Raw genomic sequence first — 26384 nt, forward strand, 5'->3', positions numbered from 1 at the left:
GCGCCAAACAGCCGCCCTCCTTGTCCCCGACGCTATTCATTTCGCAGCGAAAAGCGCGCAGACTGCTATCTTATCAGCCAACGCATATCATCATGTCTTCTTCCGCCACCTCTCAGGCGCACGCGCAGGTCAACGGCGCGCCGGTGCGCATCTCGTCAGCAGATGCGATCGCTATGGAACACCAGTTCGGTGCGCACAAGTGAGTAGCCCTCTGATCCGTCATATACACCCACCCTATGTCCTTGAATGACCCCTACTGACCACTGTTCCAGCTACCATCCCCTCCCGATAGTTTTTGATCGTGCGCAGGGCGCGAAGTGAGTCAATGATCAATTTAAGCGCCCTTGCAGAGAATTAAGCACCCATCGCAGGGTATGGGACCCCGAAGGCAAGGAGTACATTGACATGCTCTCAGCGTACTCGTGAGTGGTCGTCATACGTCTCACGATCTGTTCTGACCCTCAGTCTAGCGCTGTGAACCAGGTTAGCCCTCCGTGCTTTCGCCACAAATGACAGGAGAGTGACACTTCCCCACATGCTTCTAGGGCCATTGCCACCCTCGCATCATCCAGACGCTCGTAGAGCAGTCGCAGCGGCTGACGCTCTCGTCGCGCGCCTTCTACAACTCGGTCTTCCCCCAGTTCGCGAAGAAGATCACGGATACCTTTGGATATGACATGGTCCTTCCGATGAATACGGGTGCGAATCATCATGCACGTCGTCACGCTTCACTACTTACGACTCGCTTCAGGTGCTGAGGCCGTCGAGACCGGTATCAAGCTCGCTAGAAAGTGGGCATACGAGAAGAAGGGCGTCCCTGAGGGCAAGGCTGTCGTCTTTAGCGCCGAGGGCAACTTCCACGGCAGAACCATCGGTGTCATCAGGTGTGTATAGTCGCGGTCATGGATTCAGACCGACCTCATAGTCCTTTCCAGCATGTCAACTGACCCGGAGTCACGAAACAACTTCGGTCCTTTCGTCGGCGGTGTTGGTCCCAACTTCGTAAGTGCGAAGGGGCAGAAGCAGGTCATCCGGTACGGACACGTGGAGGACCTTGAAGCTGCTATCTTGAGCGCTGGTCCCGAGAATGTGGCGGCCTTCTTGGTCGAGCCGATCCAGGGCGAGGCTGGGTACGTCGCTCACCGATGCTCTTCTACATGACTCTCACAGGTCTCCAGTATTGTTGTCCCTCCCGAGGGCTACCTCCAGGCCGTCCGGGAGTTGACGAAGAAGCACAACATCCTTCTCATCTGCGACGAGATCCAGACCGTAAGTTTTAATGCGCCACATACTCATCTACGAGGCTCATTACAGCTCGTAGGGCCTTTGCCGGACAGGCAAGATGCTCGCCTGCCAGTGGGATAACATCCGTCCGGACGTGATCCTGCTTGGCAAGGCCCTGAGTGCAGGAGGTAGAGCGTCAGAGATTAATGACATCTCATCCATGCTTACCTCTTTCAGCGTACCCCGTGTCCGCTGTGTTGGCGGACAAGGAAGTCATGCTTTGCATCCGCCCTGGCGAGCACGGCAGCACCTACGGAGGGTTCGTTGGATTTCTTCAATTCTATGCCATTACTAAGTGTTCCTCAGAAACCCCCTCGGGTCCGCCATCGGTATCACTGCGCTGGACATCCTCCTTCAGGAGGACCTTGCTAACCGGGCGCTGAAGCTCGGAGAGATCTTCCGCTCCGAGATCACTGCGCTCAAGCACCCCCTCGTGTCCACCGTCCGCGGCCGCGGCCTGCTGAATGCCGTCGTGATCGACGAGACGCAGAGCAAGAAGGGCCGCACGGCGTGGCAGTTCTGCCTGCTGCTCAAGAGCAGGGGTGTGCTGGCGAAGCCGACGCACGTTAATATGTAAGCTCTGCGCTCATCCGTTCAGTTGCAGTCGTTGATGGACGCCCCCAGCATCCGGTTTGCTCCCCCGTTGGTTATCGAGGAGGCTGACCTTCGCAAGGCGGTCAAGATCATCGCTGAGTGCCTTGATGACCTTGACGAGGTGGGACAATATGATTCGTGCGGTAGGTCATGCATACTGACATTGCTTCAGCTCGACAATATCCCGGGCGAGGCCGAGAGCGAGAAGGGCTTCAAGGACACGCTGTCTCTGTAAGTTGATGATCGGCGCTTACGCGGTGCAAGTGACCCCACGCACTGGACACGAATGGATGCTCTCCCTTGGCGTACACAAATGGAGCGCAGGAGGATCGTCGGACGCCTGGCGCTTCTATGTGGGTGGCAGCAATACACCATTATCCCTATGTATTACCAGATCTACTTACATCTTGTATATGTCCCAACCAAACAATTTATCTCTGCTCGGAGAAACTGGCGCAGACGATGAGCTTCACGAGGACGTTGAGCAGTATGCAGACGGTGAGCAGCATGAAAACGTGAGTCAGCCAATTTGAGGCACGGTCCGAGAAGGAGCGGCAACGTCCGGGCTCGTGGCGCACGTGGAAAGCGCACAATTGCCTCGCACAGCCACCGATGTGTCAGGGATCGGTGAGGCAATTGATGGACGCCTCACGCAACCCTCACGATGGGCGAGCCATTTACTGGACAATACGTATATAGCCCGCCACCGCGCCCGCGCTTTCTCCCCATATCGACCTCGTGAACGTAAAAAGGACGTGCAAATATCCGTCCAGCGAAGATGAATAACGACAGGGCGACCAGTATATATCCTCAGGCCCAGCATGCGCGAAGGGCTTCCACCTACCGGTATTCGGCCGCGATGACTCCTAACCCGCTGGGGGACGCGACGACGACGGTCCATATCTCGAACTTGCACTGCAGCAGCTGCGTGGACGCGATCCAGGAATGCCTCTCCGTGCTCGATCCCCCGCCGCTCTCTGTCGAGGTGTCGATCGTGCTGCAGACCGTGCGGGTCTATCATCACCAGGCTCTCTCCCCAACGACTATCGCGCAGGCCATTGAGGACGCGGGCTTTGACGTTGTCGATGCAGACCCGGGCCCCTCGAGGCTGTCTGCTACCGAGCGCCACCGTCGGCACCTGGAGGAATGCTCGCAGTGCAAGCGCGAGGCGGCGGGCACTGCGTCGTCGAGCTCTGGTCTCCTGTCTTCGGAGGGGAGCGTCGAGAAGGATTCCCCTCCATCACAGACGAATGACGATGCAGAAGGGCCGTTCAAGGTCACCCTCTCTGTCGGCGGCATGACCTGCGCGTCGTGCACGAACGCGGTCACGGGTGCCGTCTCGCCTATCAAGGGCGTCGAGAAGGTAGCGGTCAGCCTACTGGACGGTGCTGCCACCGTCCTGGTAGACACTCGCGAGCGCGCCAACGAAGTGCAGGAGGCTATCGACGACTGCGGATTCGAGGCGACCGTCGTATCTGTCGAGCCTCTGAAGACCGAGGCAGCGGTCAAGACCGAGTGGCGCACTGTGTCGCTCCGTGTTGACGGCATGTACTGCCGGTACGTCTCCTACGTATCTGAATATCTGCATTTTCACTGACGTTTCTCTAGTCATTGCCCTGGAAAAATCATGGCTGCACTCAAGACTCTACCCCAGGTTATAGTCGAAAAGCCCATCGAATCAATTGAAGACCCCGTCCTAACCGTGCGCTACGAACCCCGATCCCCCTCGCTCACCATCCGCACCATCATTTCCGCCCTCGCCTCCGCCAACGACCCGCCTTTCACCGTCTCCATCCACAAGCCCCCCAGCGTCGAGCAGCTCTCCCGCCGCATGCAGCTCCGCGAGAAGCGCGCCCTCCTCCTCCGCCTCATCGTCGCCGTCATCGTCGCCATCCCGACCTTCATTCTCGGCATCGTGTACATGTCGCTCGTGCCCTCGTCCTCGCACACGAAGATGTTCCTCATGGAGCCGATGTGGGCGGGAGATACGGCGCGGGTGACCTGGGCATTGTTCTTCCTGGCGACCCCTGTCATGTTCTACAGCGCCAGTCTCTTTCACCGTCGCAGCTTTAAGGAGCTCCGGGCGTTGTGGCGGCCGGGTAGTCCGACGCCGTTGTGGAAGCGCTTCGTACGCTTTGGGAGTATGAATCTGCTGGTCTCGATGGGCGTCAGTGTCGCATACTTTGCCTCCATCGTTCTCCTGGGCCTGTCGTCCGTACAGGAGAGGAACGAGGATGGGATGGGCGATAGGACGACCTACTTCGACTCTGTGGTTTTCCTGACCATGTTCTTGCTAGCCGGTACGTTGATCATTCGTACAACACTCGATTCTGTATACTGACCTTCCTGAAGGCCGATACCTGGAGTCGTATTCCAAGGCCAGAACTGCAGACGCAGTGAACGCTTTGGCCTCCCTTCGTCCTTCTAAGGCTCTCCTACTCGTACCCCGCAGCGCCAAATCGAACACCTCGCACTCATCTCTTGCCACCTCCGCCTGCGACCCAGAGAAGGGTAACCTGGAATCAGAAGCCCGCACCACAGTGACACCTCCCGGCTATAACGTCGAGCACGTACCCGTTGACCTGCTAGAGGTCGGTGACATCGTCCGCGTGCCCAGCGGCGCCACGCCGCCTGCCGACGGCGTCGTTGTCGATGGCCACACCAACTTCGACGAGAGCTCGCTGACGGGCGAGTCGCGGCTCATCGGCAAAGGGCCCGGCGACCAGGTGTGGCTCGGCACGATCAATCGCGGCAGCGCTGTCAGCGTTCGTGTCAATGAGGTTGGAGGAGAGACGATGTGAGCCATCCCATTGCTTCCTTTCGCGACACCATCTAACCGGTCTTTGCAGGCTCGACAACATCGTCAAGGTCGTGCGCGAAGGCCAGACGCGCCGTGCACCTCTGGAGCGTGTCGCGGACCAGATAACGGGCTACTTCGTCCCCGTCATCACCTTGCTCGCTGTCATAACATGGCTGGTGTGGCTCATCCTCGGCTTCAGCGGCGCACTTCCCCAGGACTACCTCGATATCGAGGTTGGCGGTTGGAGTAAGTCGCTTCTTTCTTACTTTGCACTTACACAAGGATCGTCGTTCTGACACGCCTCCCCCCTAGCCGTCTGGTCCCTCGAATTCGCCATCGCCGTCTTCGTCGTCGCCTGCCCCTGCGGCATCGGTCTCGCCGCACCGACCGCACTCCTCGTCTCCTCCGGTCTGGCGGCCAAGTTCGGCATCCTCGCGCGCGGCGGCGGGGAGGCGTTCGAGGAGATGTCGCGCCTCGATGTGATCGTGTTCGATAAGACGGGCACGCTGACGCAGGGCGGGAGCCCGACATTGTCGGATGCGCACATCGTCGAGAATGGGGTGTGGCGCAGGGAGGTTGTGCTCGGTGTTGCGGCTGAGCTGGAGAGCTCGTCGGGGCATCCCTTGGGGATTGCCATCAGGGAGTACGCGCAGAAGAATGGCGCTGAGGCGCAGCACGCGGACGCGTTCGAAGAGGTTGCTGGTCGCGGGCTGAAGGCGCACTTCGCTTCGTTGGATGTTGAGGCAATTATCGGCAATGAGGCCTGGATGGAGGAGCATGGAGCTCGGATGGGTGGCGCTACGAGGATGATCGAGCAGTGGAAGGGCGAGGCGAAGAGCGTGGTACTGCTTGCTATGAAGCGAGAAGACTCGTTTGAACTGGTCGCCGCCTTTGCGGTCACGGATCCGCTGAGGCCAGAAGCGAAGGGGGTGATAGCATGGTATGTGGAATTTATGCATCTTTCTCTAGGCCGCGGCTGACATATCCTGCAGGCTTCAGAAGCAAGGCATCGAGACCTGGATGATCTCGGGCGACAACAAGAAGACGGCTTCTGCCGTCGCCTCCCAGGTCGGCATACCTGCCCAGAATGTCATCGCAGACGTCCTGCCGACGGAGAAGGTACGCTTGCGGCCTGTATCCTTTCTTCGTGGCAATATTCTAACTCTTCACCAGGCGGATAAGATCGAATGGCTTCAGAGGTCTGGCCCAAGAGCAAGCAGCGCAAAGACTGGACGCGCTGTTGTGGGTATGGTGGGAGATGGTGAGTACTACCGAACCGAACCTTAGGCTCGTGTTGATAGATGTTCGCCCAGGCATCAACGACGCCCCTGCGCTCACCGCCGCCGACGTGGGCATCGCCGTGGCTTCGGGCAGCGACGTGGCCATTTCGAGCGCCAGTTTCATCCTCTTGACCTCCGATCTGCGCAGCTTGGTCACTCTGCGCGACCTCGCGCAAACGACGATCCGGCGGGTCAAGTTCAACTTCGTGAGTTCTTCAAGCATGTCCCTCGCAGTCCTATGCTAACGGCTCCCTATAGGCTTGGGCCCTGGTCTACAACATCGCTGCCGTGCCCATCGCTGCCGGCGTCATCTACCCAGCCGGACATGCACGACTCGACCCCGTGTGGGCGTCGCTGGCTATGGCTTTGTCGTACGCAGCCCTTTCGGTTTCTATTTTCTACCGCCTACTAAAACTATCGCAGCTCCGTCTCCGTTATTTGCAGCTCGCTACTTTTGAAGCTGTATCGGGAGCCTCGGACGCCGATATCGTGATTCAGGGCTAGCTCTCCGACGGCTCGGGTGTGGCGCGCCTGCCTGCACACCGCAAGGCGGCGCGTCAGTCAGAATATTTCTTATGGCGCCGTCCAGAACGCGGAGCACTGTCTATTCCGATTCTAATGTCTTACTGCGATCGAGCTTATGCGCCGGCTCGCTGAGGGTCGAGGTCTTCCTCTCGTCTCGATGCCACCCTTTGTACTACAGGTCGATGAGCTGTATACGACTCTATATCAATGTCAGTTCTATCATTGCATAGGTGTAATTGATCACCTGTCTGCTGACGGTTCGGGTGTCAACACGGTGGTAGGAAGGCGGTGCTGCAGCTTCTTCCTGTAAGTTCGTTCATGCTGAGCGCTGAAATACGCTTGAGGGTCCTTTGACGCGGAAAAATTCAACGTCTTCGTGTCTTCCTCGCTGCGACCTCCCAAACGTCCGTATATCACGGCCACGAGGCTCACTCATTGAGGGCTGGCGGCTAGCGCGTACCTGACATCGGGGGACCTGATCTTGCTGCTGACCGTGACATCAATTCCAGAAGCGGGGGAATCCCCGCCGCTCAATTGCAGTGCTGAATGGGCCCTCTTGTCCTCGAACCCACTCCCGACATACATCGCCGTGATGCTGTAGCGTTGCAACCCGCTCCAGATCAAGAGGCGACAATCGTTTCAAGAAGAGATACGCTGCACGGTCGCCAGCGGATTAGGCGCCCGTACGTACTCGAATAAACGCCCAACCGTCAACGTGAGCGCCGGCGCATTCAGATAACTTGCGTCCTACCATCAGACCGCCGCGCTCGCTCGCACGGTGCTCAGCGAGTTTTGCTGCTCCCCAGACCAGCGCGCCACTCTCTGCGATCCTCGACGCGTCGGCAGGCAGTGATGCGCTCGTCCTATGACCCCGGAAACAGTGAGTTATGCCCGAACAGCTGGTGTCGCAGTAGCTCGTGCTGTGGGGCGTGCTGGAGTTATGACAGAACTAACGACGACCATGCAGTGCACTTCCCCAACCCCTATGAAGGGCGCGCGCCGCCGCCGGGGAGACTAGACTTGTCCTCGACCTCGCAGCACCGGCCACTCTCGCATCGCGCCTCGAGCGAACCCACGGGCCACGAGTTATACCCCCCGCAGATCAGCCCCCACGCGATGGCGCAGCCACGATCCATCCATTCACCAGACTTGTTCTTCACACGAACGCCCACCTACGCCGCGCAGCACGTCCACCGCGCGCGATCGTACACCCCAACGCACCAGCACGCACAGCCACTCCCACCGCGCTCATACTCTCACGACCAGGACGAATACCACGAGCGTCCGCCTCCCGTCCCCCCTCACTATGGCGCGCCCGTCAGATCCGCCCCGCCCCCGCCGCCTCCCCCTCCCAAGCCGACGGCGCCGTACCAGCAGTCCCCGTACTTCCCTTCCATCTCCCCAACGCAATCATCACCACGATCGCCACATCCCATTGCACCCTCTGCTCCTCTAGCGCCAGTATCCGAGGATTCCCCAGAATCCCCCACGGATCAGGACGAGCTCCGCCAAGTCATCGAACTTTCGCAGCAGGAGTCAGCGCGACGGCGACAGTACCTCAATGAGCTCTCGCAGCAGGAAGAGGATGAGCTCGCACGAGCGCTGGAGGCTTCCAAGCTGCAGTCGAACAATCGCAACAGCTCTGCTCGGGATCACGTAGGCGTCACCGACTCAGCTGCTGCGCTCGGGCCTTCTTCAGCAGTTTCTGGTCCGAGCCGCCCGACGATTACGACGACAGAGGTCAGTCCTCTGGTAGAAGGCCGTACAATGGCACGCGACCTTGCCTCACAATCTGAGCCTGCCCACAACCCGGATTCGTCTTTCCTGGACATTATGCAGCGGTCCAACGAGCCTTCGCCTCTGGCTGAGGTACCCCGCCCCCATGCTCGCTCCCCACCCTCCGCTGAGTCTGCCCAGTCTCCCTCGACGACATCATCACATAGCACACATGACTCGAAATTCTCCACCAGCGAGCCTCCCATATCATCTGAAGCCGTAGCTCCAGCTATAGCGTTCCCAGAACCTGTTGTCCCCCCGCCAACTACGGAGAACCAGATACTGAGCGACGAGGCCTTCGCGAGGCAACTAGCGGCGCAGCTCGAACAGGAAGAAGCCGAGGAAGAGGAGCAACGCATGCGAATGGAAGAGGAAGAGCGGGCACGGGAACAACAGGACTCTGTACCTCCCATTTCACCTGCTCCTCCATCCTACAATTTCGCGACGGCGAGTGTGCCGCCCGTACCTGCCCCTCCTCCTCCACAGCATCTGCAGACCGAAGCCGCACAGGCGCCTCTGTCGCGTAACGGCTCGCAAAATTCGGGCTCCTCGCAGGCTTCGTCTCCTTCGATACATCTACAAGTACCTGGTCGACCAGGGATCTATAGGCATCCATCCTCCGATGAGACGCCCGGCGCGAGCGGGAGCAGCCTGTCGCTGGCGGAATCCGCCTACTCACAAGAGCCCTCACCTATAACGCCAGTCAACAAATCTCCTTTCGGCTCTCCAGAGTTGAGGCAGGAGAACAACGGCTCGGGCAGCAACAACCAATACCTCGACCCGGAATTGCTAATGGGTGTTTGTGAGTTTGCACATCCTTGTCAAGTAAACTTTTAGCTGACTGTTCTGCCAGCGATTGGCTTCTCGACGCCGATGATCAACTATGGGATGGCGCCGATGCAGGGCGTGATGCCCAACATCATATCGCTGCCCTATGGGCGATGTCCTCCCTTGCATCTACAGGCGCCAAGCTGGCGGCATCTGCTAAGGTTACTTGCGCGGCTAAGTGGTACGCGGATCGAGCCTACAGTGGAGGCGATGGCGCTTGTGAAAACTCCCATGAAACTGCGGACGGTCGTGCAGTTCGTCAAGGTTCGTAGTCTGCCTGCCAAGGTTCCCTTCTACGGGATGCTGATTCAATCCCCAGCCACATGCGAGTGCCCGCGACTGGCGAACGGTCCTGTGGTTCACGCTCGATCACCCGGTGCCGTCCGCCATCCCTGGTGCCGGTAGGTACACAAACGGCGACGTCAGCACCCTCCCCTGGTCCTACACCCTATCCACCATCCCAACCCTCCTCCGCGACGGCGCCGACTCGCCCGTCAGCAAATGGTATACCGTGCCCTCCACCGACGCCACCCCCTACCCCGTCCTGCCCATCGCCTGCCCCAACCTCGCGCTCTACCTCCAGGCCGCGCTCGACGAGAGCCGGCGCGCGACGGGGGACGCGACCGTCGGCCCGAAGAAGCTGGCGCGCATGGTCGAGTCGTGCTACCCGAACGACGTGCGGCTGAACGCGACGGAGGAGCCGGCGGATAGGCGGTCGATGGGCGGGCGGCTGCTGGCGAAGTTCGGAAAGGGGACGAAGGCGAAGAAGGGGAGGGGCGGCGGGAATGAGGAGACGTTCGAGCTCGTGACGCCGTTCGTGCCGGATGAGTGGGGTTAGGGTGTCGAGGCTAATCGCGAAAGGAGTCGAAGTGGAAGGAGATGGGGATCGGTGGAAGGGGTGTGATGGTGCGGTCTTATCATCGTTGTGTCCAGTTGTTTGTGCAATGCACATCTTATTACCTGCTCATTGACAGTGCTTTGTATATCGCTTTCTAGGAAAACTTGTATCTGATAATCATGCGATGCTGGATTCACAGGTTTCAACGCAAATCGTTCGACCGGGCTGAATCCAGAAGGCCCCTCGCGCTGGTTACTAGGAATTAATGCCCTATCGCCCCTCACTCGACTCGTCCTTACAAGCCTGAGTGGTGGGGTACTATACATCCCCAACTTGTCACTAACACCCGCCACGATTGGATCGACCTCGTTGATCATGACCAGCGCGACGTTGAACTCTCGACCATGGTTCCCTTTGGTGACACAGGCGCGCGCATCCTCGACTGCGCAAACGGCAAAACAGCAAGGGGAAGGCGGGTGACTGACCTTGATTCAACATGTGAAATACCTTGCGAACAAAGCATGGGAACTCTGGGCTGGGCAGAAGCTACAAAGGACAGAGGGCGCCTTCCGCTTGCAGCCTGGAGGGGAGTTGGAGTGGATTGAGGTGGATTTCAATGGGTTCGGCGAGCTGTGTAACGTATATGCACGGCGTTCGCGTCCTGCAGCCTCAACGGTCTATTTTCGAATGATGAAGAGTGGCAGGATAATCACTAGCACTGGGTACTACGTACGGTGTAATAGCAAATGTGCGGCCCCTCGCCTGCTCAAAGTTGGATGCGGTTTGCTGCAACAGTTGGTCACCTCAAACTGGCGAAGCGTCGATTGAGTGTTGCGCAAACGTGACAGTCGGTCGCTTACTAGGATTTCGAACCAAAGAACCCTGAAGAAGGTGTCCACAGTGCAGTCACCAGGCGCCTCGCGGCGGGCCAGAAGGACGCTATCGAAAGTAGGCCCCGGTTCTCCCGTCAAGGCCGCGCGTCCATCGATATAAAGGGAGTGGTCTTGCAAAGCTCGTCCTAGACTGCATCCCACCGCTGCATACCCGAGATTATCATGGCCGCCAGATATCCCTCGAGCAACGCGTCGACGCCCTCTGGAGGCTCCGGAGCTGGTCTCGAGCTCGTGCACACTTCGTGTAGTCCGAAGAGGGTGCCACCGGTTGCGAGAAGGCCGCGCACCTACCTGCGCGCCCCTCAAGAGGGCCCGTTCACTCTGCGTAATCACAACAAGGAGGTTCTGGTAGGGCGAAAAACCCTGATCTCGTGTCTGAGTGGGGTGAGTTTACCCTCCCGATATCGTGGCCGTGTACTCGCGGTCAAGCTCAAGGTCAGTATGACTGAGATTTTGAGCAGGTCGACCCACAAGGATACATCTTGTCGAAGCTTGGGATGGACTTGGGCACAACCTTTGAAGTCCGGGCAGTGTACAACAGGACGAAGGTTCTAGCGGCTTTCTGGATTGAGGGCGAAGCGGACGCTGCGTGGAATGAGATTGACTTCGGGACTTGGAACGAGTTGTCGCCATTCGTACACGAGATATGTGTAGTGGATAGAGAATGAGGGGCGGAACAGCATGACTTCTGCCAAACACTGTCAATATCCGGAATGCCCATTTTGTATGCGGGAGTGCAAACAAAGACGTCTCTGCATACCTGTAGCTCTCGACGCGCATTGATCTCTCCAAGACGTGTCGTCCGCAAGGCGATCCAATCAGATTCTGAAGAAGGCGTCAGTGTATTGGGCAACCTTCGAAGGAGATATTCACGAGTATCGCCAGGCGAGAGCCTCGATGTCGGGTCGATTCCTGCAGGACAACGCCTGGCCGTCTCGCACCCCGTACCACGCCGCTTCAACGCGCCACCCCTCAGTCTTTCGGCTCCCCCCAACTCGTACCGTCCACTCAGCGGCCACAGTGAACATTATCTGTAGAATATGGCATCACCACAATCCGAGCCCGTCGACGTATCGGAATCCTCTGTCGAGTCCCACGAAAAACCAGTCACTGCAGCCAGCCCTCGTCGTATGGCATCGACCAGCCCTCGCCGCACATCGGACGCGCCAACGTCGGGTCCCCAGGCGACGAAGGGACCTGGCGTGTACGCGCTGGCACCCCGGCAGGGCCCCATGCCGTTGCAGAATCGGAAGCAGCGGCTGGCGCTTGGGCGAAGGTGGATGCTGGGACAGGATGATGGGTGGGTGAGTCTGCGCACATATCAATCCCCCGTACGCACCGACGACGAGGAATGCGGAGGAGAAGCGCCACAAGTATACTGTTCAGCGCCGATTTCTCACCAGCCTGCAGAAAGCCGAAGCGTATATCAAGTCGATTTGCGGGCTTACTCGAGGAGAGGCTGTTGTGATTCAAGGCGCCTTCCGGCTGGAGCAGAGCGAAACGTTGGATTGGATGCAGGTGGACCTGAGCGAGTGGAGGGATTTGGTACCGTATATTTTCGAGCTTCGAGTTCACCACATATGAACGAGCGCGCCTTTTCGTTCAAAAACCGCGCTCGTCGACGACCGATTGTTCTTGAGATTGAGAATATGGCAGTCAAGCGACCCTTTGGACGAGTGACAGGTGCGTAGCATGGAAGCTTATCATCTCGAGCGTGCTCAAGCCTGGGTCAAGGGTATTCGGCGACTCGAGCGATATGCGACAATGGGTAGAAGGGGAGACGCCGTCGCTTCCGCCTCTGTCTGAGGTACCGCGGGCGTGGCGCCATCCCCGGAGCCAGGGTACGCACGAGGTGAACTTTGTTTATTCATTCCTGATTTGTCCATTCAATTGCTTTGAGCTTCGAATTCCTAAGACTATGACTCACAGGGTAGCCATACTGACTAGCCAAAGAGCTGTAAGCTGGCGCTTGCACATATATAAGGGATCCTGCAGGACGTACTTACGCCAGCCCACCTGCTAGCGACTAAGATCCTCGGCTGTCCAAACCTATCATCTTAGCCCGCCCACCCACTGGCATACGCGCGACTATGGCTGCCCCGGCACCCCTTTATGTACCTCCTTTCTTCGACACGGGAGCACTCATTCTGGAATATGAGCACGGCCTCCAACGCCTAGCGATAGGACGTGGGCAGTTGGAGGCATTACAGGGCGGTCCAGTATGTAGATAATTCTCGTCGAGATTCACTAGCGCTGACCACGCAAAGGACGCCATATTATCCTACCTTTCGTATAAATCACATACGCAGCAGGCGCGGGGGTTGGAGGGTGCTTTCCGCATGCAGCCTTTGGGTCCGCTCGAATGGATCCCTGTCGATCCCGCGGCGTGTAGGGAGTTGCTGCGGTATATGCACAAGGTCCGGGTAGTCTAGGCTGGGGGGTGGGAGAGCACGAGGAAGACAAGGAGCCTGCTGCATGATTTATGGTGACCGTCGAAGTTGAAGCCAAGATTGAAGTTGGAGTTGTACGCTGCACGTGTGCCGGACTGCCGGTCCGCAAACAAAACTCGATTTCTTTGGGAATTTCAACGGACGCGATCAGACCTCCCCTCAACTGCATGATGGGCAAGGACAAGGGACGCGTCGAGCCCGTCATCGATCCTGCTCTCCTCCACGCCTCGTCCTCGGAGCTGACGAACGACGCTCCATCCGTCCAGAAGAAGAGCAAGAAACGACACCACAAAGACGCTGAACATGGCCCCGATACTCCCGCCGAAGAGCCACACAAGAAGAAAAAGAAGAGGAAGGACCATGCTGAGGACGCGATTTTGTTGGCCGCAAGCGAAGGGACGGGCAAGAAACACAAGAAGAAGAAGCAGAAGGGGCAGGAGCAGATCATTGACGACACGCCCACCCAAGCAGTACCAATTCCCGAGTCGCAGCCGGATGCGCAGACCAGCGACGACGTCACGGCCGCTCTGCTCTCCGCGCTCGTCTCGCCGAACACAGCGCAGGACGGGATGATGCAGCAAGAGGCGTACAGCGTCCCCCAACCCATGCCCGTCGACACCTCCGCCTTCCTCAACGACATGGCGATCGCGTCAAATGACGAGGTCCTCCAGGCCCTCCAGCACCTGGACCTGTCCAAGATCGACAGCCTGCTCAAGTCCCTCAGTGAGACGCCGCTCTCTGAGCTCGGCGGCGCGATGCCCTTTCCGCAGGATGCATACATGGGTATGCCCATGCCGATGCCGTTGCCCGAATATGGCTCCATGCACCCCATGCCTATGCACACGCCCATGCCGCCGCATCCCGGTATGCAGATGCTCGATACGAACGGCCTCCCCATTCCTCAATTGCAGGAACCGCCAACCCGCCCTCGAGGCAGGCCAAGGAAATATGTATCACCCGCGCAGCCTCAGGGTGCTGGAGGAGACCCGGAGCCCACTGACCACGCGTGGCTTCTCGCCCACAAGTGGATGAGCTCCGCCAAATTGCAAGAAATGGTCAAGACGGAGGGCCTGGTCTACAAGAAGGGGAAATTCTCAGCTATCGAAGAGAATGCGTTGAAGAACGCGATCCAACAGTACCGAGAGGTAACGTGCCGTTTCTGTCTTCCTTTCTCATCGTCCCTCACACCCTGCAGAACAACGGCCTATCCGAAGAACAGCTGTACGAGCTCATCTTCGCCAAGGACAGGACTGTGAGCCACCAGACCTTCTGGAGCGAGATCAGTGTGTCGCCCTCCCCGTCTCCAGCTTTTCCCTTTGCTAACTCAACTCCCATACAAGCTTACGCTGTTCCTCAACGGCCTGTTAACTCCGTCTACCACTACGTCAAGCGCGCATACCATCCCTTGAAGCAGCAGGGCCGGTGGAGCGAGGAGGAGGACGCTCGCCTGAAGCAGGCCGTCACCGACCTCGGGCAGTCGTGGGAGAGGGTCAGCGAGCGCGTCGGCAGGATGCCTGGCGACTGCCGCGATCGGTACCGCAATCATGTCGCGCTGCCGGATAAGAACACGGGTAAGTGGGGGTGCTCCAATCGCCTTTTCTGTACCTTCACCCTTTCACTCGCTCCCTCGTCCCTGTAACCTTTCCTCTTTCCTATGACTTCTCTGCTTCCCCATAACCATTCCTTTTCCCTATAACCTCTCCTTTCGCTCCTCTCCATCCTCAACTAACTGACCCCACCCCAGGCCCCTGGACGCCCGCCGAGGAAGAAGAGCTCACGCGCATCGTCAAGCGCCTCACCATCGACCGCGGCAAGCCCGCGGACCAGGACGTCTTCTGGGGCCTCGTGAGCCGCGAGATGGGCGGGAAGCGCAGCCGGCAGCAGTGCCGGATCAAGTGGACGGATAGCCTGAGCAAGACGGTGAAGAATGCGGACAAGGACGTAAGGTGGGGGCAGGAGGATGCGTTCATTTTGGTGCATAAGTGAGTGTTTGGCTGGGTTGTGAATTTGGTTTTGGTGGATGTATAGCGCCAATGTTCCACTGGGTTAGTGGTGGTCATGAACTCAAGTGCTGACGGACGCACTCCTAGAGTCGACGCCCTCGACGTTCGCGACGACACCGAGATTGATTGGCGGTCGCTCCTGGATCCGGGCTGGAATATCTGGAGCCCGCATACGCTGCAGCGGCGGTGGACGACGCTCAAGCGGGGCATCAAGGGCTGGGAGGATATGTCGCATGCAGGTGAGTAGTCTGTGTCCTTGGACTATTCCCTCTGTTCTTGAACCATTTTCTCTGTCCTTGGTCCATGACGATTTTCTGTCGACGCGCCTTTGTGGCGAGCCTCCCTAGGGCCGCAGTGGTCCCCACACGCTGCTGATGTGAGCGCGACGTCACTCATACGCTTCGCAGAAATCATGGACATCCTCCGCGTCAAGAAGGGCATGGCTCCGATGCCTGCTTCGTCTCGGCGGCGGGCGAAGAAACGAACATCGACTGGGGATGCGCAGGAGGGGTCCTCAAGGGTGGTGTCGAAGGAGTTCATTGACGATTCCGATGATGAGTCGGGCGATGAATGAAGGGAAGGAGACAGCGAGTGTGCTCGGGCATGAGGGAGATGTCAGGCACTCCACTTCCTTGGTTTAGTCCAATGAAAATACAACCGCTTATAGTACAGATAAGTTACCACAGACCAAAGAGTAGGGTATATGCACATGAAGTTCTGACACGCTGTCAAGGACGGACAGCAGTGCCCATGATGCCCATGCCATTCTTCGCGTCCCCGCGCAGTGCGCTCGCAAGTAGATCATGGCAGCAGCGAGCGCGCTCGCGGCGCTGCACGAACCATATCCCCGCATCGCCGGGGACTGCGAGAGGTACACCTATGATGCCTCTCTCCCGCGCGGCCCTATATGAGCGCACGAGTTCATCCACCTCCGTCTCCGAGTCGAGGTCTTCCAGATTTTCATTCGCGTCCTCCTTCGCCACAACCGCCGCCGCCGCTGCAGCTGCCGCCTGCGCCTTCTTGCTCTTCTTCGGCGCGCTCGTCGCCGCCGCCGCCGCTTTCTTCTTCGTATTGGGGTTCGGCAGCCCAGCAGCAGCCGCCTCCGCCGCCAGCCGCTGCTTCTCCTTCCTCTCCAGTTCCTTCCTTTCCTTCTTGCTCGGGCCGCGCTCCTTCTTCACCGGCTCGACAAAGTTAGGGTTGTGTTCGCGCTGCCACTCGAGGAGCAGGACATCATAGTCCTTCGAGCGGCCCTCGACGGCGCGCTTGGCGCCCATGGCGTGCGATTTGCAGGTGAGGGAGCGCGAGCACTGGAGGCCCTTGTCGTTGATGACGCCGCATTGCTGGTCGAGGTTGATGGGGCCTTTGGTGCGGCGCATGATGGGCTTGGTGGAGGTCTTGGCTTTCTTCTTGGAGGGGCCTGCGGCTTCGGGCTCGGGGGAGGCTTTACGCTTCTTGTGCGATTTCTTCTCTGTGCCGGATGAGCGATAGGGGAGTAGGGAGGGGAAGCGGCGCACCTTGGGTTTCTGCAGCGGGCTTTGGCTTCGACGCTGGCTGCTTCGCAGCTCGCGCGGCGCAGGTCTCTTAAGTGAAAGTCAGGACAAGGCTTCTATCGTCTGCGAGCGCAGCGCACCGGCATGATCAGCGATAACGCTCTTCAGCAGGGGTTTATTGCACGTCGGACATCGCACGACGCCGATATCGCTCGTGGCCGACATCGGATGCGTCCCAAACAGCTTGATGTCGCTCTCGGGCAACCACGACGTCTGCGGCGACCCCGTCGTTGTCGCGGAGTCCGGCTCAGACTGCATGCCGTCGTCATTGTCCCAGGAGAAGGCCGAGCGCGGGGACGGAGGGTTCAGTGTGAGAGACATGGTGATGATGGCGGGGAGCAAAGCCACCATCAACAAGAGTCAATGACAAGGCACGTGCGGGACGTCGGTCCGAGTCCCGGATACGCCGATCAGGCGCGCTCGACATTCCGCATGTTGTCTCTGTCCTGCTCTGAGCTCAGCTTTATATGCGCTTTCCTATCTGGGTCGGCAGGATAAGGGCGTATCGTATCTATCCAAAGACAATATCTCTACCCAAGACCCAGCGCAGGATGACTTCCACTAAGCCCCTGGGCGGCGTCAACGTCACATTTCTTGGGACTGCGTCCGCTGCGCCATCCTCGACGCGGAATCACTCTTCACTGGCACTACGTCTCGATGGCGACGTATGGCTCTTTGACTGCGGCGAGGCTACACAGCACCGATTGCAGAAGAGCCAAGTCAAGATGGGCAAGATTCAGAAGATCTTCATCACCCATACCCATGGCACGTCGATCAACACTTGAACTACCAACCCCGGCTCAACTCCGCTCGTCGCAGGGGACCATATGTTCGGCGTTGTACCACTTCTATGCAGTCTACTAAACGGCGCGGGGGGAACTACGGAGGGAGCTGACGACCCAAGGACGAGAGTTGACAAGAGCCTGCCCGTACGTCGCGACGTACCTCGTGAGTGTGCAGGCCCTGACGATCTTCGGCAGCCAATAGAGCTATACGGGCCCCAGGGCCTGCGCGCCTACGTCCGTGGTGGCCTCACATATAGCCACTCCCTCATCGGTAGCCCCTACGTCGTCCATGAACTACGCTTCCCCTCCGACCCAGACGTCGAATCCTACCTCCCCCTCCACCCTGCCGAGCTTGAAGGGCGCAACATCACCCAAACAGCCGATGGCATCTGGCACAACATCTTCGCCGACGACCGCGTCTCCGTCAGCGCTGCGCCCATCCTGCACTCCTGCCCCTGCGTCGGCTACGTCGTCCAAGAAGCGCCCGTGCCCGGAAAAATGGATCCCAAGCTGTACGTACCGCACATCAAGCGTACCGGTGCGCCCATGAGTCTCTTGGCCAGCCTGCAGCGCGGCGAGTCCGTGACCTTGCCAGACGGCACGACCCTCGCCGGCCCCGCGCGCCGCCCAGGGCGCAAAATTGCCATCCTCGGCGACACGTACGACCCCTCACCCCTCGCGCCCATCGCCGCCGACGTCGACCTCCTCGTCCACGAGGCCACGAACGCGCACCTCCCCGGCGTCGACCCCGCCACGAAGGCGGAGGACACATACGAGACCGTGGAGGCGCGCGCGAAGTCGAGGGGCCACTCGACACCGCAGATGGCGGGCGCGTTCGCGAAAAGGATCGGTGCGAAGAGGCTGGTGCTGAATCACTTTTCGTCGCGGTATCCGGGGGATGAGAGCGAGGAGACGAGCCGGATTATGGGGGCGATCGGGAGGCTGGCGGAGGGGGAGTATGGGAAGCCGGTGACCTGCGCTAGGGACTTGATGAGTCTGGATGTAGGATTGGCAGAATGACTTCGTTGGTCGGTGACTTTGGCGTGCAAATACGAGGGGAGTGACGTGCGTGTAACCTGAAGGACTTCATCGTTGGCTCAATCAGGACTGGACCAGCGAATTCACTTAGCAGGAACAACACGGAGACAGGTGCCAGTGATTCGTGTGAGAAGAGGTTGTATAGAGAAGGCAGGCTCGTGTTGTTTCCTAGTATCCTCGCTTTATGCATATGTGCGCTTCGTATCGGTCATCGGATACCATAAGTTGCAACCCTCTCAGCTAGTTCCTTGCGCAAGCTATGGCCCCCACCGACCCCATCGTCGTCACCTTCCTCGGTACGGTGTCGGCGGTACCCTCTCTAACGCGGAGCAATTCCTCCCTTGCTCTACGTCTGAACGAGGACGTCTGGTTGTTTGACTGCGGGGAGGCGACGCTGCGACAGCTACAGAGGAGCAGGGTGAAGATGGGGAGTATAAGGAAGATCTTCATCACCCACCTGCATGGTACGCCATTCAAGTAGCACGGCCAGCAAGCCCCTCGGCGCCTAATTCGCTCATACAAATGGATCGCAGCCGATCACATCTGTGGTCTCATACCGCTGCTCTGCACCATTCTGGACAGCATAGGCGGGACAGCGGGCGACTCAGGCGCTGCAGGATCGACTGCAAATAGCAATGCCCATGTCTGTAGCTCATATTCTACCATCGCAACACACCCGCTCATTAATCGTCATGTAGCCCCTAGAAATATACGGACCCCGTGGCCTACGCGCCTACATCCGCAGTGGGCTCACATACACCCACTCCTTCATACAAAAGCCCTACGTCGTGCACGAGCTGCGCTGCCCATCCGATCCCGACTTCCAGTCCGCTTTGCCCCTCCAGCCTCAAGAGCACGAAGGCCGCGACATCGCTCAAGGCGAGGAAAATGTCTGGCGCGACGTCTTCACCGGCAAACGTCTTTCTGTCAGCGCTGCGCCCCTCTTGCATACGTGCCCGTGTGTCGGCTACGTGGTCCATGAGGCGCCTATGCCGGGTAGGATGAACCCCAAGCTATACGAGTCACATATCAAGCGCAACGGTATCACGAAGAAAGTCGGTCACTTGTACGGTCGCTTGAGCCGGGGGGAGGCCATCACGTTGCCAGATGGCACCGTGCTGCATGGGCCACCCCCTCGGCCAGGACGCAAAATCGTCATCCTCGGCGACACGCACGATCCCTCGGCCATCGCGCCGCTCGCCATGGACGCCGACCTCCTCGTGCATGAAGCCACACTCGCCCATCTGCCCGGCGTCGATCCCAGCACCAAACGTGCCGACACCTACGAGAGCGTAGAGGAGCGCGCGAAGTCCCGAGGGCACTCGACGCCGCAGATGGCGGGTGCTTTCGCGAAGCGAATTGGCGCCAAAAGGCTGGTGCTGAATCATTTCTCGCGGCGGTACTCTGGTGGGAGGGATGCGCGCGCGAGGAACATTATGGAGGCCATCGGACGGTTGGCGGAGGGCGAGTTCGGGAAACCGGTCGAGTGCGCGAGAGATCTGGATGAGTTCGTGGTGAAATTGGCGAATTGAGAATGTCGATGAAGCAGGAACGATGGTGCGAGTTGTGGGTGAATGCAACTAAGAATATGGCGAAAGTGGTCAGGTCTTCCACCTTGCTTGACACAGTCGGATGGCAAAAACAGGGCGAGTGCACCCGACATGCAGAGACACGGTGCAGAAGAGACACGGAGGTGCAGCTTCATGGACTAGATTGCAAGTCTGTTAGAGGACTTCCCATATCCGACGCCTCGCCCTCTTCACGCTCGTCCTTCTTTTCTTCTACCTCCCCCATCTCGATGTCCGTTTGCAGCGGCGGCGCAGCGGGGCGCGCGGTCTCCCGTATTGCGGGCAGCGCGCTCTCTCGTATTGCATCAGGCTCGCTGATAGCGCCCTCTTCGGCGATGGCACCCTCCTCAGCAATTGCTCCCTCTTCCTCGATCGCGCCGTCTTCTGCGCCATCCTCCTCATCGGCGGTGACAGTCAGAATAGTGGCTTGTGAGTCTTCCGCGTCCTCCGCGGGTGTACCGCTTGGATCCTCGTCCGAGGCTGCGCGTCGTAATGCCTCGATTTCCGCGACAATCGCGTCGAGGCCGGTGCGCTGGGTTTGTAGCACGCGGTCTTGTGACGACTGCTCCTCGCGTATAGCGGCCATGTCGCTTTCGAGCTTTTCGATCGAGCTTCAAGTCGTTTTGTAAGCCGTTGCCTTATGCCAAAGTAGAACGCTTCACGCACCCTTCGAGCTCATCTCTGCTTGGGAGCGTGTTCACCTTCTCCGCGATCGCGTCGTATTCCATCTTTTGCCGTCGGCTGACCTGCGCACGCTCCAGCGCGCCCTTCAGTTCTTCAATTTGGGTATGTAGCTTTTGGTGCTCGTTGTCTATAGTCCCATTAGCATATGCGCGTCGAATCTATCGACCCCGCCACGCACCGATCGCTTCCCTCTCACGCTGGTATTCGCTGACCTGGCGGTCCTCCGTTACACATACCAGCCCCATCTTCTGCAGCGTCAATTCGAAAGACTCGAGCTTGATGAGGAACGCGTCACGCGCATCCTCCAGTTGGGATGCGGTATTTGGTGTGGGGGACTCGGCGGCTAAGGCGAGGTAGGCGTGGAGGGTCTTTATGAGGGTCCGGAGTATCCGCTCGTCATTGTGCAGTCGTGTCAGAATTACATGGTCTGGTGAGCTCTGTCAGCATAGTAAATTGGGATATGGTAGGGGCTGGACATACCCTCTTCCTCTGCGGTCATTGAGGGGAAGATGGGTTCGGCCTGAGGCGCTGGAGTTGAAGTACCCATGCTCGCAAGTTTGTTTGACCAGTCACAGATTAGACGATAGAAGTAGCAGCAATGCTAGCTGAGGGCAAGAGCCGTGCTCAATGGCCCTTGTTCGTTTGGAAAACAAGAAGTCCCCACCGCGCTCAGCGCATGTGTGGCGTACTTCCCACGGTTGATTTCCTTCAGAATATAGAGATCCGGCTCAGTTGCGGCTCAGCTCTCACCTCCATGAGCATCACCGGTTCGTCGTCAGCTCGTCCTGTTTCCCAGTATCCCCGAGCTGTCAAAGGCCCTCTTCGCTCAGTTGCCAGCTGCAGTGCCCAAATGAAATGCACATTCCCTCTTCCTGGGCGCCAACTTCCACTTATGCCTACGCCGACGACCTGACGACGCCCATTCCACCTGTTGATGGGTTAGTAACTAGGCCCCTGGCCATGATTCTTACCGCCCGCGTATATAAGGACTGGTCGTCGCCCCCCGCGCGACTTACGACATCCTTTCCTACCCCCCTCCTGGGCCTCCCCCCGCTCGTCAAGATGCCTGCATCCTGTCAATCTGCATACTCATCTCTTTCATGCCTTGCCAACCGTTTTGCTTCCGCCAATGCTCGCGCCTCGTTCTCGTATCTTACCCAATGGCGGCGACTGCTCAAGGGTGCGTGGGATACTCCTGCCAGCCGGTACATGCGCTGATGCGCCTCCCGCCTCTGCCGACGCATAGCGCATCAATACTCCCGCTGATGGCGCTGGCAGGCGGGTCAGATCTCATCGGCGCACCGCCCGCCTGCCTGCCGCCTTGGATACTGTCTACGGCAATATAAACAGGACGTTGTTCGCCATCTACGGGACCTCATTTGCCTCCGCCTCCTTGCCCCGCCGCGCCGCCGATATTTAAAGAATATTTTCTGCAATATGCGTCTTGTTTACTGTCTACGAGGACGACGAGTAAACGCGCCGCTACGCGTCGAGGAAGACCTCTATCCGCCTCCTGCAACCCATGTCAGACCAAGTACCCACCCAAGGTCCAGCTCTCAAAGCTCTCCGACCCTACATGGACACGATAGACAGGCGCGAATACGCCTGCCATCCTTACTTCGTTGTCTGCTTGCTCCAATTAGAGAAACGTCTCGAACGCGATGGGGCTGCTACTCTCGCGACTGGTGCGACCTACGACCGTCTCATCAACTTCCTCGTGCATCATCTCTTCCGCGTCCTCGCTGGCTCTCGCAGCGACCCGACTCTAGGGTGTCTTAAGCAGCACTGCAAGGATATGTACAAAGCACACCCCTACATCTTGGACTTCTGTCGGTCAAAGTGCCTGCCAAAGGGTGGGAAGCACCGCGAACTCGCGAAGGACGAACGCACCGGCGTCGAGGTCATGCTCGACATCCTCACCCGCCTCAACCAGGTCGAGACTTTCCTCCACAACGCAGCGATCGCTCCTTCTGCTTCGCACTTCAACCTCATCATCGTCTGGCTCAAGCATAAACGCGACGCTGTTGCTCCCTCCCTCGTCCGCTACCCTATCCTCGCGTCTAGTCCGGCTGTCCTACTCGCGCTCATCGACGCTGTCGCGAATTATGCGGCAGGCAACGCTATGAATGCGCACGTTCTATTCAGCGTCGCCCACTACGTCGCCCAGTGCAGCGGTCCTTCTCAAGGAGGGGCCTGGCGCAACTTTCTCCGGGGCTTGGACCCTGACCAGGCCCAGGTTTTCGTCTCTTCCTGCACCTTCATCCTTAATTGGATGGACGTTCAAGGCGAGCGACCTCGCCCCCAGATTATCAGCTTCCGCGAGAACCTGATAGAGGCTGCTGCTCACCTCGTAGCCGTTCGCCGGCTGGCAGTCAACGAGATTAGCTGTCATCGGCTGATTTGGGAACGCGCCTCCGGGCGCGTCCATTAAGTCTGGCAAAGCAAGGAAGTCAGCAAGGACAAGGACTGACAGAACACGCGAAGGGAAACGACCCAATAGAACGCGAAGAACAAGCCACGACACGACTACCACATTATTTAATTCTTACTTATACTTGAGCTCGTATGGCATAACTCTCAGAGCTCGTATAGCATACCTCGCGGACGCGGACACCATATACCATACTCCCATACTTCCACATTCCACATTCCATCCTCCCTCACTGGTTCCATCCTCCACACTCCCCCACACTCTTAGACTCGCTCCCACAACACTCCCATTTTCTTACACTTCCCCTCGTACACGATCCACCACCAACGGACTAGACGACTCATGTATATGACGAGAGCGACGTACCTACGAAGTCTCATCACGTATACGCGTCGCACATTGTAGCTTTTACTTAGACGACCCGGTCCTCGAAGCAGATCAATTGAATGGAAAACAGCACGGAATATTTTCTCTCTTTGAAGTTCGACCTCATCAATGGAAATGGAGCATTTGGAGATATGCTACGTAGATGGAGCGTCGACCAAGGCGACCAAAGCACCTGAAGGCCCTCAAAACGCGATAAAGCTAGGGTACAAATACGGCAAAAGAAGTCTGGGTACAAATACATGCCTTGCGCTGCAATAACGCACCATGATATATAGCAAGCAGCTCCGGGGTGGTATCACTGGATATCTAAAAGAGAGAAAGCACAATGAAAGGAGAAGTAGCTTAGGAAGGGAGAAGGCAGCTCGAACATCAGTACAAATCCATCTTGTCGTCCTCCCTTGGAACGAAGATGATATTCTTCTCCTCTGCTTCCCGCTGGCGGGCTTGCTCCTTGTCGAGGAAGCGGCGAAGGGCAGCGACGTTGTCGTTGTTGAAGACGCGGTATGCGGCCCGTTGGTCCTTATCCCAGTCCTGCAATCGCAGTCAATACGAGGAAGTGAACGCGGAAGTGCAGCCACATCCCTCAGGAGCCGGGTCAGAGAAGCGTTGCACCCCCTTCCGCCTGCACGCAGGGACGCCGGTCGCGGTCAGGTGCCGCAGGTTTGTGAGCCGCTTGAGCAGCAGATGGATTGCGTCCAGCGAGATGCGGTCGCAGTACGATAGGTGCAGCCGCTCGAGCGTCTGCGCGTGCTCGGCGAGCGCGAAGAGAGCGATGTCGGTGAGCTTGTGCACGCGCACGAGGCTGAGGCGGCGGATCTTGAGGCCGGCGAGCTCGAAGACAGAGAGGTCGGAGAGGTGGCGGCAGACTGTATGTGGACGCGCCGGTCAACACCTACCTGGGCCACGCAAGCTCGCACTTACACGCGACGTCGACGCATCTGGGGGTTTATGTGAGTGTGAGAGATGGAAGTAGAAGGGGCAAGGGCATACCTGAGATTCTGACATGCGCGCGCGATCTTGATGATGCCCTTGTCTGTTACCTTGCTAACGTGGGCGAGCATGAGCACGTCGAGATGCGGGCCGAGCTTCGAGATGCTCTCGAGCGAGCGGTCGGTAAGTGCCGTGCAGCCGGAGAGAATGAAGCTCTGGATTCGTGGTGCGTGGGCGACAATGCCCTCTATCGCGTCGTCGGTGATGTTACAGGAAGAAAGGTCGAGCACGCGCAAGTTATGGGCGGTGTGGTGCAGTGTGAGGGGCTGCAGCTCGTCAAGCCAGGTCGTAGGGCGAGGGGGGAGAGGTTTCTCGTGCGAGAAGTTGGGCATGTCGGGGCCTAGGGATGAGGGGAACGCCTTGTCGTTGAGTTGGTGACATCGTGCGACGCGCAGGGTTCGTAACTGCCTAGTGTACATTTAGCTTGGCGTTCAAGGTCAACTATCGCGTATACATGCCTGGAGAACATCCAAACATCGCGCAAGGATAATGCAGATAGCAGAGGGAGGTCGCAGAGCTCGAGTTCGAGCAGCCGTGAGCATGAGCGCGCGACAGCACTTATGCTTGGGTCTGTCAGCCCTGCGACCCCATTGACGTGCAGCCACTGCAGCGGCACACCCTTCCCGGTGAGTTCGAGTATGGCAACATCGGATAGCGCGTTACATCCCGATAGCCCAATGCCCTGAAGGCCTGGACAAGCAGCTGCGGCGCGTACGATCGTGCGGTCCGTCAAGTCTTGCACGCCAGAGAGAACCAGCGTCTCGAGATGGGGGCATTCGTAGAGCGCGTCAGCGAGTTCATCGTCGCTCACGCAGCCCGGTGTCTGGAGCACGAGGTGCCTGACGCGTCGGTGCTCGCCATCTTCAGGGAGGCGGTCGACGACCTTGATCATGTCATCTTCGTAGAAGGACGCAGACTCGCTGATGCTCGGCATTGTCGCCGGCACTAGCAAGGGAGAGAGCGAGGATGAGGGGGAGAAGGAGAGAATTGTGGCGGATGGTCGAGGTCGAGGTCAGCGCGCGGTGGCGGGCATGGTCGTCGTGTGCAGGTGATGGCAATCTCATCTTGGCAATGTCCACGACGTCAAGGAGCTCCGCGACAGCGCGCCCCTACCAGCCGTCTCCAGCATCGATAGACCCCCCTCCCAAGAGCAGGTTTCCCATTACGCCCGCGCTCCTGCGAGGTATCTTTGCCTCAGCGCGTACGCCAAACGAGGAGCGCTCGATCTCCCGTGTCGCATTCTTCAGGTACGCCTCGTACTCGTCACGTCGTCTCTTGCAGGTATTGAATCGAAAGAAAGATTCGCAGGATTCCTGCTCAGTATTGTCGGTATAAGCCTGCTTGCCGCGCGCGGTCGCGGTGTGAAGAGCGGTGCGGCACTGCTAGGCGTCATGTAGAAGGCACCCCATGAAGCCGACGCTAGAACCCTATGGCCCCTTGCTTGCAAGACTCCACTCTTCCTACGAAGTCTACACCGCGCACGTCCATACCGGAGCTAGTCAAATGAGCCAAGGCTCCAGTCATTTGAACCTCCACTCGCAGGGGGAGGGCAGGCTGGCATATGCCATGCTGCAGATACCTCTGTATCTAGGCGAGCGTGTACACCAAGTACTTGATCCCCATGCAATATGAGTCCGCAGTCCCCGTATCCTCACCACGACCACGATGAAGCCCGCGGAC

General features: G+C 58.5%; 16 protein-coding genes across 16 annotated transcripts; 13 read left to right on the forward strand and 3 right to left on the reverse strand.

The window, feature by feature from the left end:
• Window positions 1–22: 22 nt before the first annotated feature.
• SCHCODRAFT_02621621 (ornithine aminotransferase) lies at window positions 23–2354 on the forward strand. The gene is made up of 13 exons (XM_003036455.2): window positions 23–199; window positions 273–317; window positions 372–422; window positions 471–483; window positions 546–699; window positions 752–884; window positions 936–1130; window positions 1179–1269; window positions 1322–1412; window positions 1462–1543; window positions 1591–1857; window positions 1909–1999; window positions 2051–2354. The coding sequence occupies exons 1-13, from the start codon at window positions 93–95 to the stop codon at window positions 2111–2113; spliced, it is 1383 nt and encodes a 460-aa protein (XP_003036501.1). The 5' UTR covers window positions 23–92; the 3' UTR covers window positions 2114–2354.
• A 171-nt stretch (window positions 2355–2525) lies between these two features.
• Window positions 2526–6780, forward strand: SCHCODRAFT_02621626 (heavy metal translocatin). Its single transcript, XM_050345069.1, has 10 exons — window positions 2526–3435; window positions 3487–4178; window positions 4231–4675; window positions 4728–4924; window positions 4991–5618; window positions 5671–5797; window positions 5852–5939; window positions 5992–6164; window positions 6217–6329; window positions 6382–6780. The coding sequence occupies exons 1-10, from the start codon at window positions 2738–2740 to the stop codon at window positions 6449–6451; spliced, it is 3231 nt and encodes a 1076-aa protein (XP_050200432.1). The 5' UTR covers window positions 2526–2737; the 3' UTR covers window positions 6452–6780.
• A 555-nt stretch (window positions 6781–7335) lies between these two features.
• SCHCODRAFT_02472780 (uncharacterized protein) lies at window positions 7336–8223 on the forward strand (the record flags this gene model as incomplete). Its single annotated transcript, XM_050342710.1, has 2 exons — window positions 7336–7363; window positions 7451–8223. Coding segments are annotated over 2 exons (801 nt in total), but the record flags the coding sequence as incomplete, so codon positions are not given.
• A 948-nt stretch (window positions 8224–9171) lies between these two features.
• On the forward strand, window positions 9172–10106 carry SCHCODRAFT_02621632 (uncharacterized protein). Its single transcript, XM_003036457.2, has 2 exons — window positions 9172–9351; window positions 9407–10106. The coding sequence occupies exons 1-2, from the start codon at window positions 9298–9300 to the stop codon at window positions 9923–9925; spliced, it is 573 nt and encodes a 190-aa protein (XP_003036503.1). The 5' UTR covers window positions 9172–9297; the 3' UTR covers window positions 9926–10106.
• A 731-nt stretch (window positions 10107–10837) lies between these two features.
• On the forward strand, window positions 10838–11514 carry SCHCODRAFT_02621634 (uncharacterized protein). Its single transcript, XM_003036458.3, has 2 exons — window positions 10838–11202; window positions 11280–11514. Exons 1-2 carry the CDS (start codon window positions 10981–10983, stop codon window positions 11484–11486), a joined length of 429 nt encoding a protein of 142 aa, XP_003036504.1. The 5' UTR covers window positions 10838–10980; the 3' UTR covers window positions 11487–11514.
• A 189-nt stretch (window positions 11515–11703) lies between these two features.
• Window positions 11704–12440, forward strand: SCHCODRAFT_02621644 (uncharacterized protein). The gene is made up of 2 exons (XM_050345070.1): window positions 11704–12122; window positions 12229–12440. The coding sequence occupies exons 1-2, from the start codon at window positions 11859–11861 to the stop codon at window positions 12400–12402; spliced, it is 438 nt and encodes a 145-aa protein (XP_050200434.1). The 5' UTR covers window positions 11704–11858; the 3' UTR covers window positions 12403–12440.
• Window positions 12441–12833: 393 nt separating this feature from the next.
• SCHCODRAFT_02621649 (uncharacterized protein) lies at window positions 12834–13411 on the forward strand. The gene is made up of 2 exons (XM_050345071.1): window positions 12834–13037; window positions 13086–13411. The coding sequence occupies exons 1-2, from the start codon at window positions 12909–12911 to the stop codon at window positions 13248–13250; spliced, it is 294 nt and encodes a 97-aa protein (XP_050200435.1). The 5' UTR covers window positions 12834–12908; the 3' UTR covers window positions 13251–13411.
• Window positions 13412–14266: 855 nt separating this feature from the next.
• SCHCODRAFT_071743 (uncharacterized protein) lies at window positions 14267–15973 on the forward strand. The gene is made up of 6 exons (XM_003036459.1): window positions 14267–14413; window positions 14464–14551; window positions 14609–14839; window positions 15013–15250; window positions 15359–15510; window positions 15679–15973. Exons 1-6 carry the CDS (start codon window positions 14297–14299, stop codon window positions 15843–15845), a joined length of 993 nt encoding a protein of 330 aa, XP_003036505.1. The 5' UTR covers window positions 14267–14296; the 3' UTR covers window positions 15846–15973.
• A 26-nt stretch (window positions 15974–15999) lies between these two features.
• Window positions 16000–17142, reverse strand: SCHCODRAFT_02497839 (SCA7-domain-containing protein; the record flags this gene model as incomplete). Its single annotated transcript, XM_050343066.1, has 3 exons — window positions 16000–16739; window positions 16786–16833; window positions 16902–17142. 3 exons carry the CDS (start codon window positions 17140–17142, stop codon window positions 16000–16002), a joined length of 1029 nt encoding a protein of 342 aa, XP_050200436.1.
• Window positions 17143–17301: 159 nt separating this feature from the next.
• Window positions 17302–18758, forward strand: SCHCODRAFT_02621655 (uncharacterized protein). Its single transcript, XM_050345072.1, has 2 exons — window positions 17302–17750; window positions 17802–18758. The coding sequence occupies exons 1-2, from the start codon at window positions 17649–17651 to the stop codon at window positions 18624–18626; spliced, it is 927 nt and encodes a 308-aa protein (XP_050200438.1). The 5' UTR covers window positions 17302–17648; the 3' UTR covers window positions 18627–18758.
• SCHCODRAFT_02621657 (uncharacterized protein) lies at window positions 17309–17838 on the forward strand. Its single transcript, XM_050345073.1, has one exon. It carries the CDS (start codon window positions 17373–17375, stop codon window positions 17604–17606), a length of 234 nt encoding a protein of 77 aa, XP_050200437.1. The 5' UTR covers window positions 17309–17372; the 3' UTR covers window positions 17607–17838.
• A 90-nt stretch (window positions 18759–18848) lies between the features above and the next one.
• SCHCODRAFT_02621663 (Metallo-hydrolase/oxidoreductase) lies at window positions 18849–20597 on the forward strand. The gene is made up of 3 exons (XM_003036461.3): window positions 18849–19108; window positions 19178–19287; window positions 19343–20597. Exons 1-3 carry the CDS (start codon window positions 18904–18906, stop codon window positions 20174–20176), a joined length of 1149 nt encoding a protein of 382 aa, XP_003036507.1. The 5' UTR covers window positions 18849–18903; the 3' UTR covers window positions 20177–20597.
• On the reverse strand, window positions 19902–21528 carry SCHCODRAFT_02251848 (uncharacterized protein). Its single transcript, XM_003037814.2, has 4 exons — window positions 21377–21528; window positions 21075–21323; window positions 20879–21023; window positions 19902–20823 (listed from the first exon to the last, which is right to left on the reverse strand). The coding sequence occupies exons 1-4, from the start codon at window positions 21441–21443 to the stop codon at window positions 20346–20348; spliced, it is 939 nt and encodes a 312-aa protein (XP_003037860.1). The 5' UTR covers window positions 21444–21528; the 3' UTR covers window positions 19902–20345.
• Window positions 21529–22418: 890 nt separating this feature from the next.
• Window positions 22419–23327, forward strand: SCHCODRAFT_02501255 (uncharacterized protein; the record flags this gene model as incomplete). Its single annotated transcript, XM_003036462.2, has 1 exon — window positions 22419–23327. The coding sequence occupies one exon, from the start codon at window positions 22419–22421 to the stop codon at window positions 23325–23327; it is 909 nt and encodes a 302-aa protein (XP_003036508.1).
• Window positions 23328–23750: 423 nt separating this feature from the next.
• On the reverse strand, window positions 23751–25759 carry SCHCODRAFT_02621666 (RNI-like protein). Its single transcript, XM_050345074.1, has 5 exons — window positions 25163–25759; window positions 24705–25112; window positions 24636–24652; window positions 24297–24580; window positions 23751–24245 (listed from the first exon to the last, which is right to left on the reverse strand). The coding sequence occupies exons 1-5, from the start codon at window positions 25636–25638 to the stop codon at window positions 24084–24086; spliced, it is 1347 nt and encodes a 448-aa protein (XP_050200439.1). The 5' UTR covers window positions 25639–25759; the 3' UTR covers window positions 23751–24083.
• Window positions 25760–25775: 16 nt separating this feature from the next.
• SCHCODRAFT_02666497 (uncharacterized protein) lies at window positions 25776–26101 on the forward strand (the record flags this gene model as incomplete). The annotated part of the gene is made up of 2 exons (XM_003036463.1): window positions 25776–25951; window positions 26005–26101. 2 exons carry the CDS (start codon window positions 25776–25778, stop codon window positions 26099–26101), a joined length of 273 nt encoding a protein of 90 aa, XP_003036509.1.
• Between the last annotated feature and the right edge of the window lie 283 nt (window positions 26102–26384).

This window comes from Schizophyllum commune (genome assembly GCF_000143185.2).
Source record: "Schizophyllum commune H4-8 unplaced genomic scaffold SCHCOscaffold_5, whole genome shotgun sequence".
Taxonomy (NCBI): Eukaryota; Fungi; Basidiomycota; class Agaricomycetes; order Agaricales; family Schizophyllaceae; genus Schizophyllum; species Schizophyllum commune.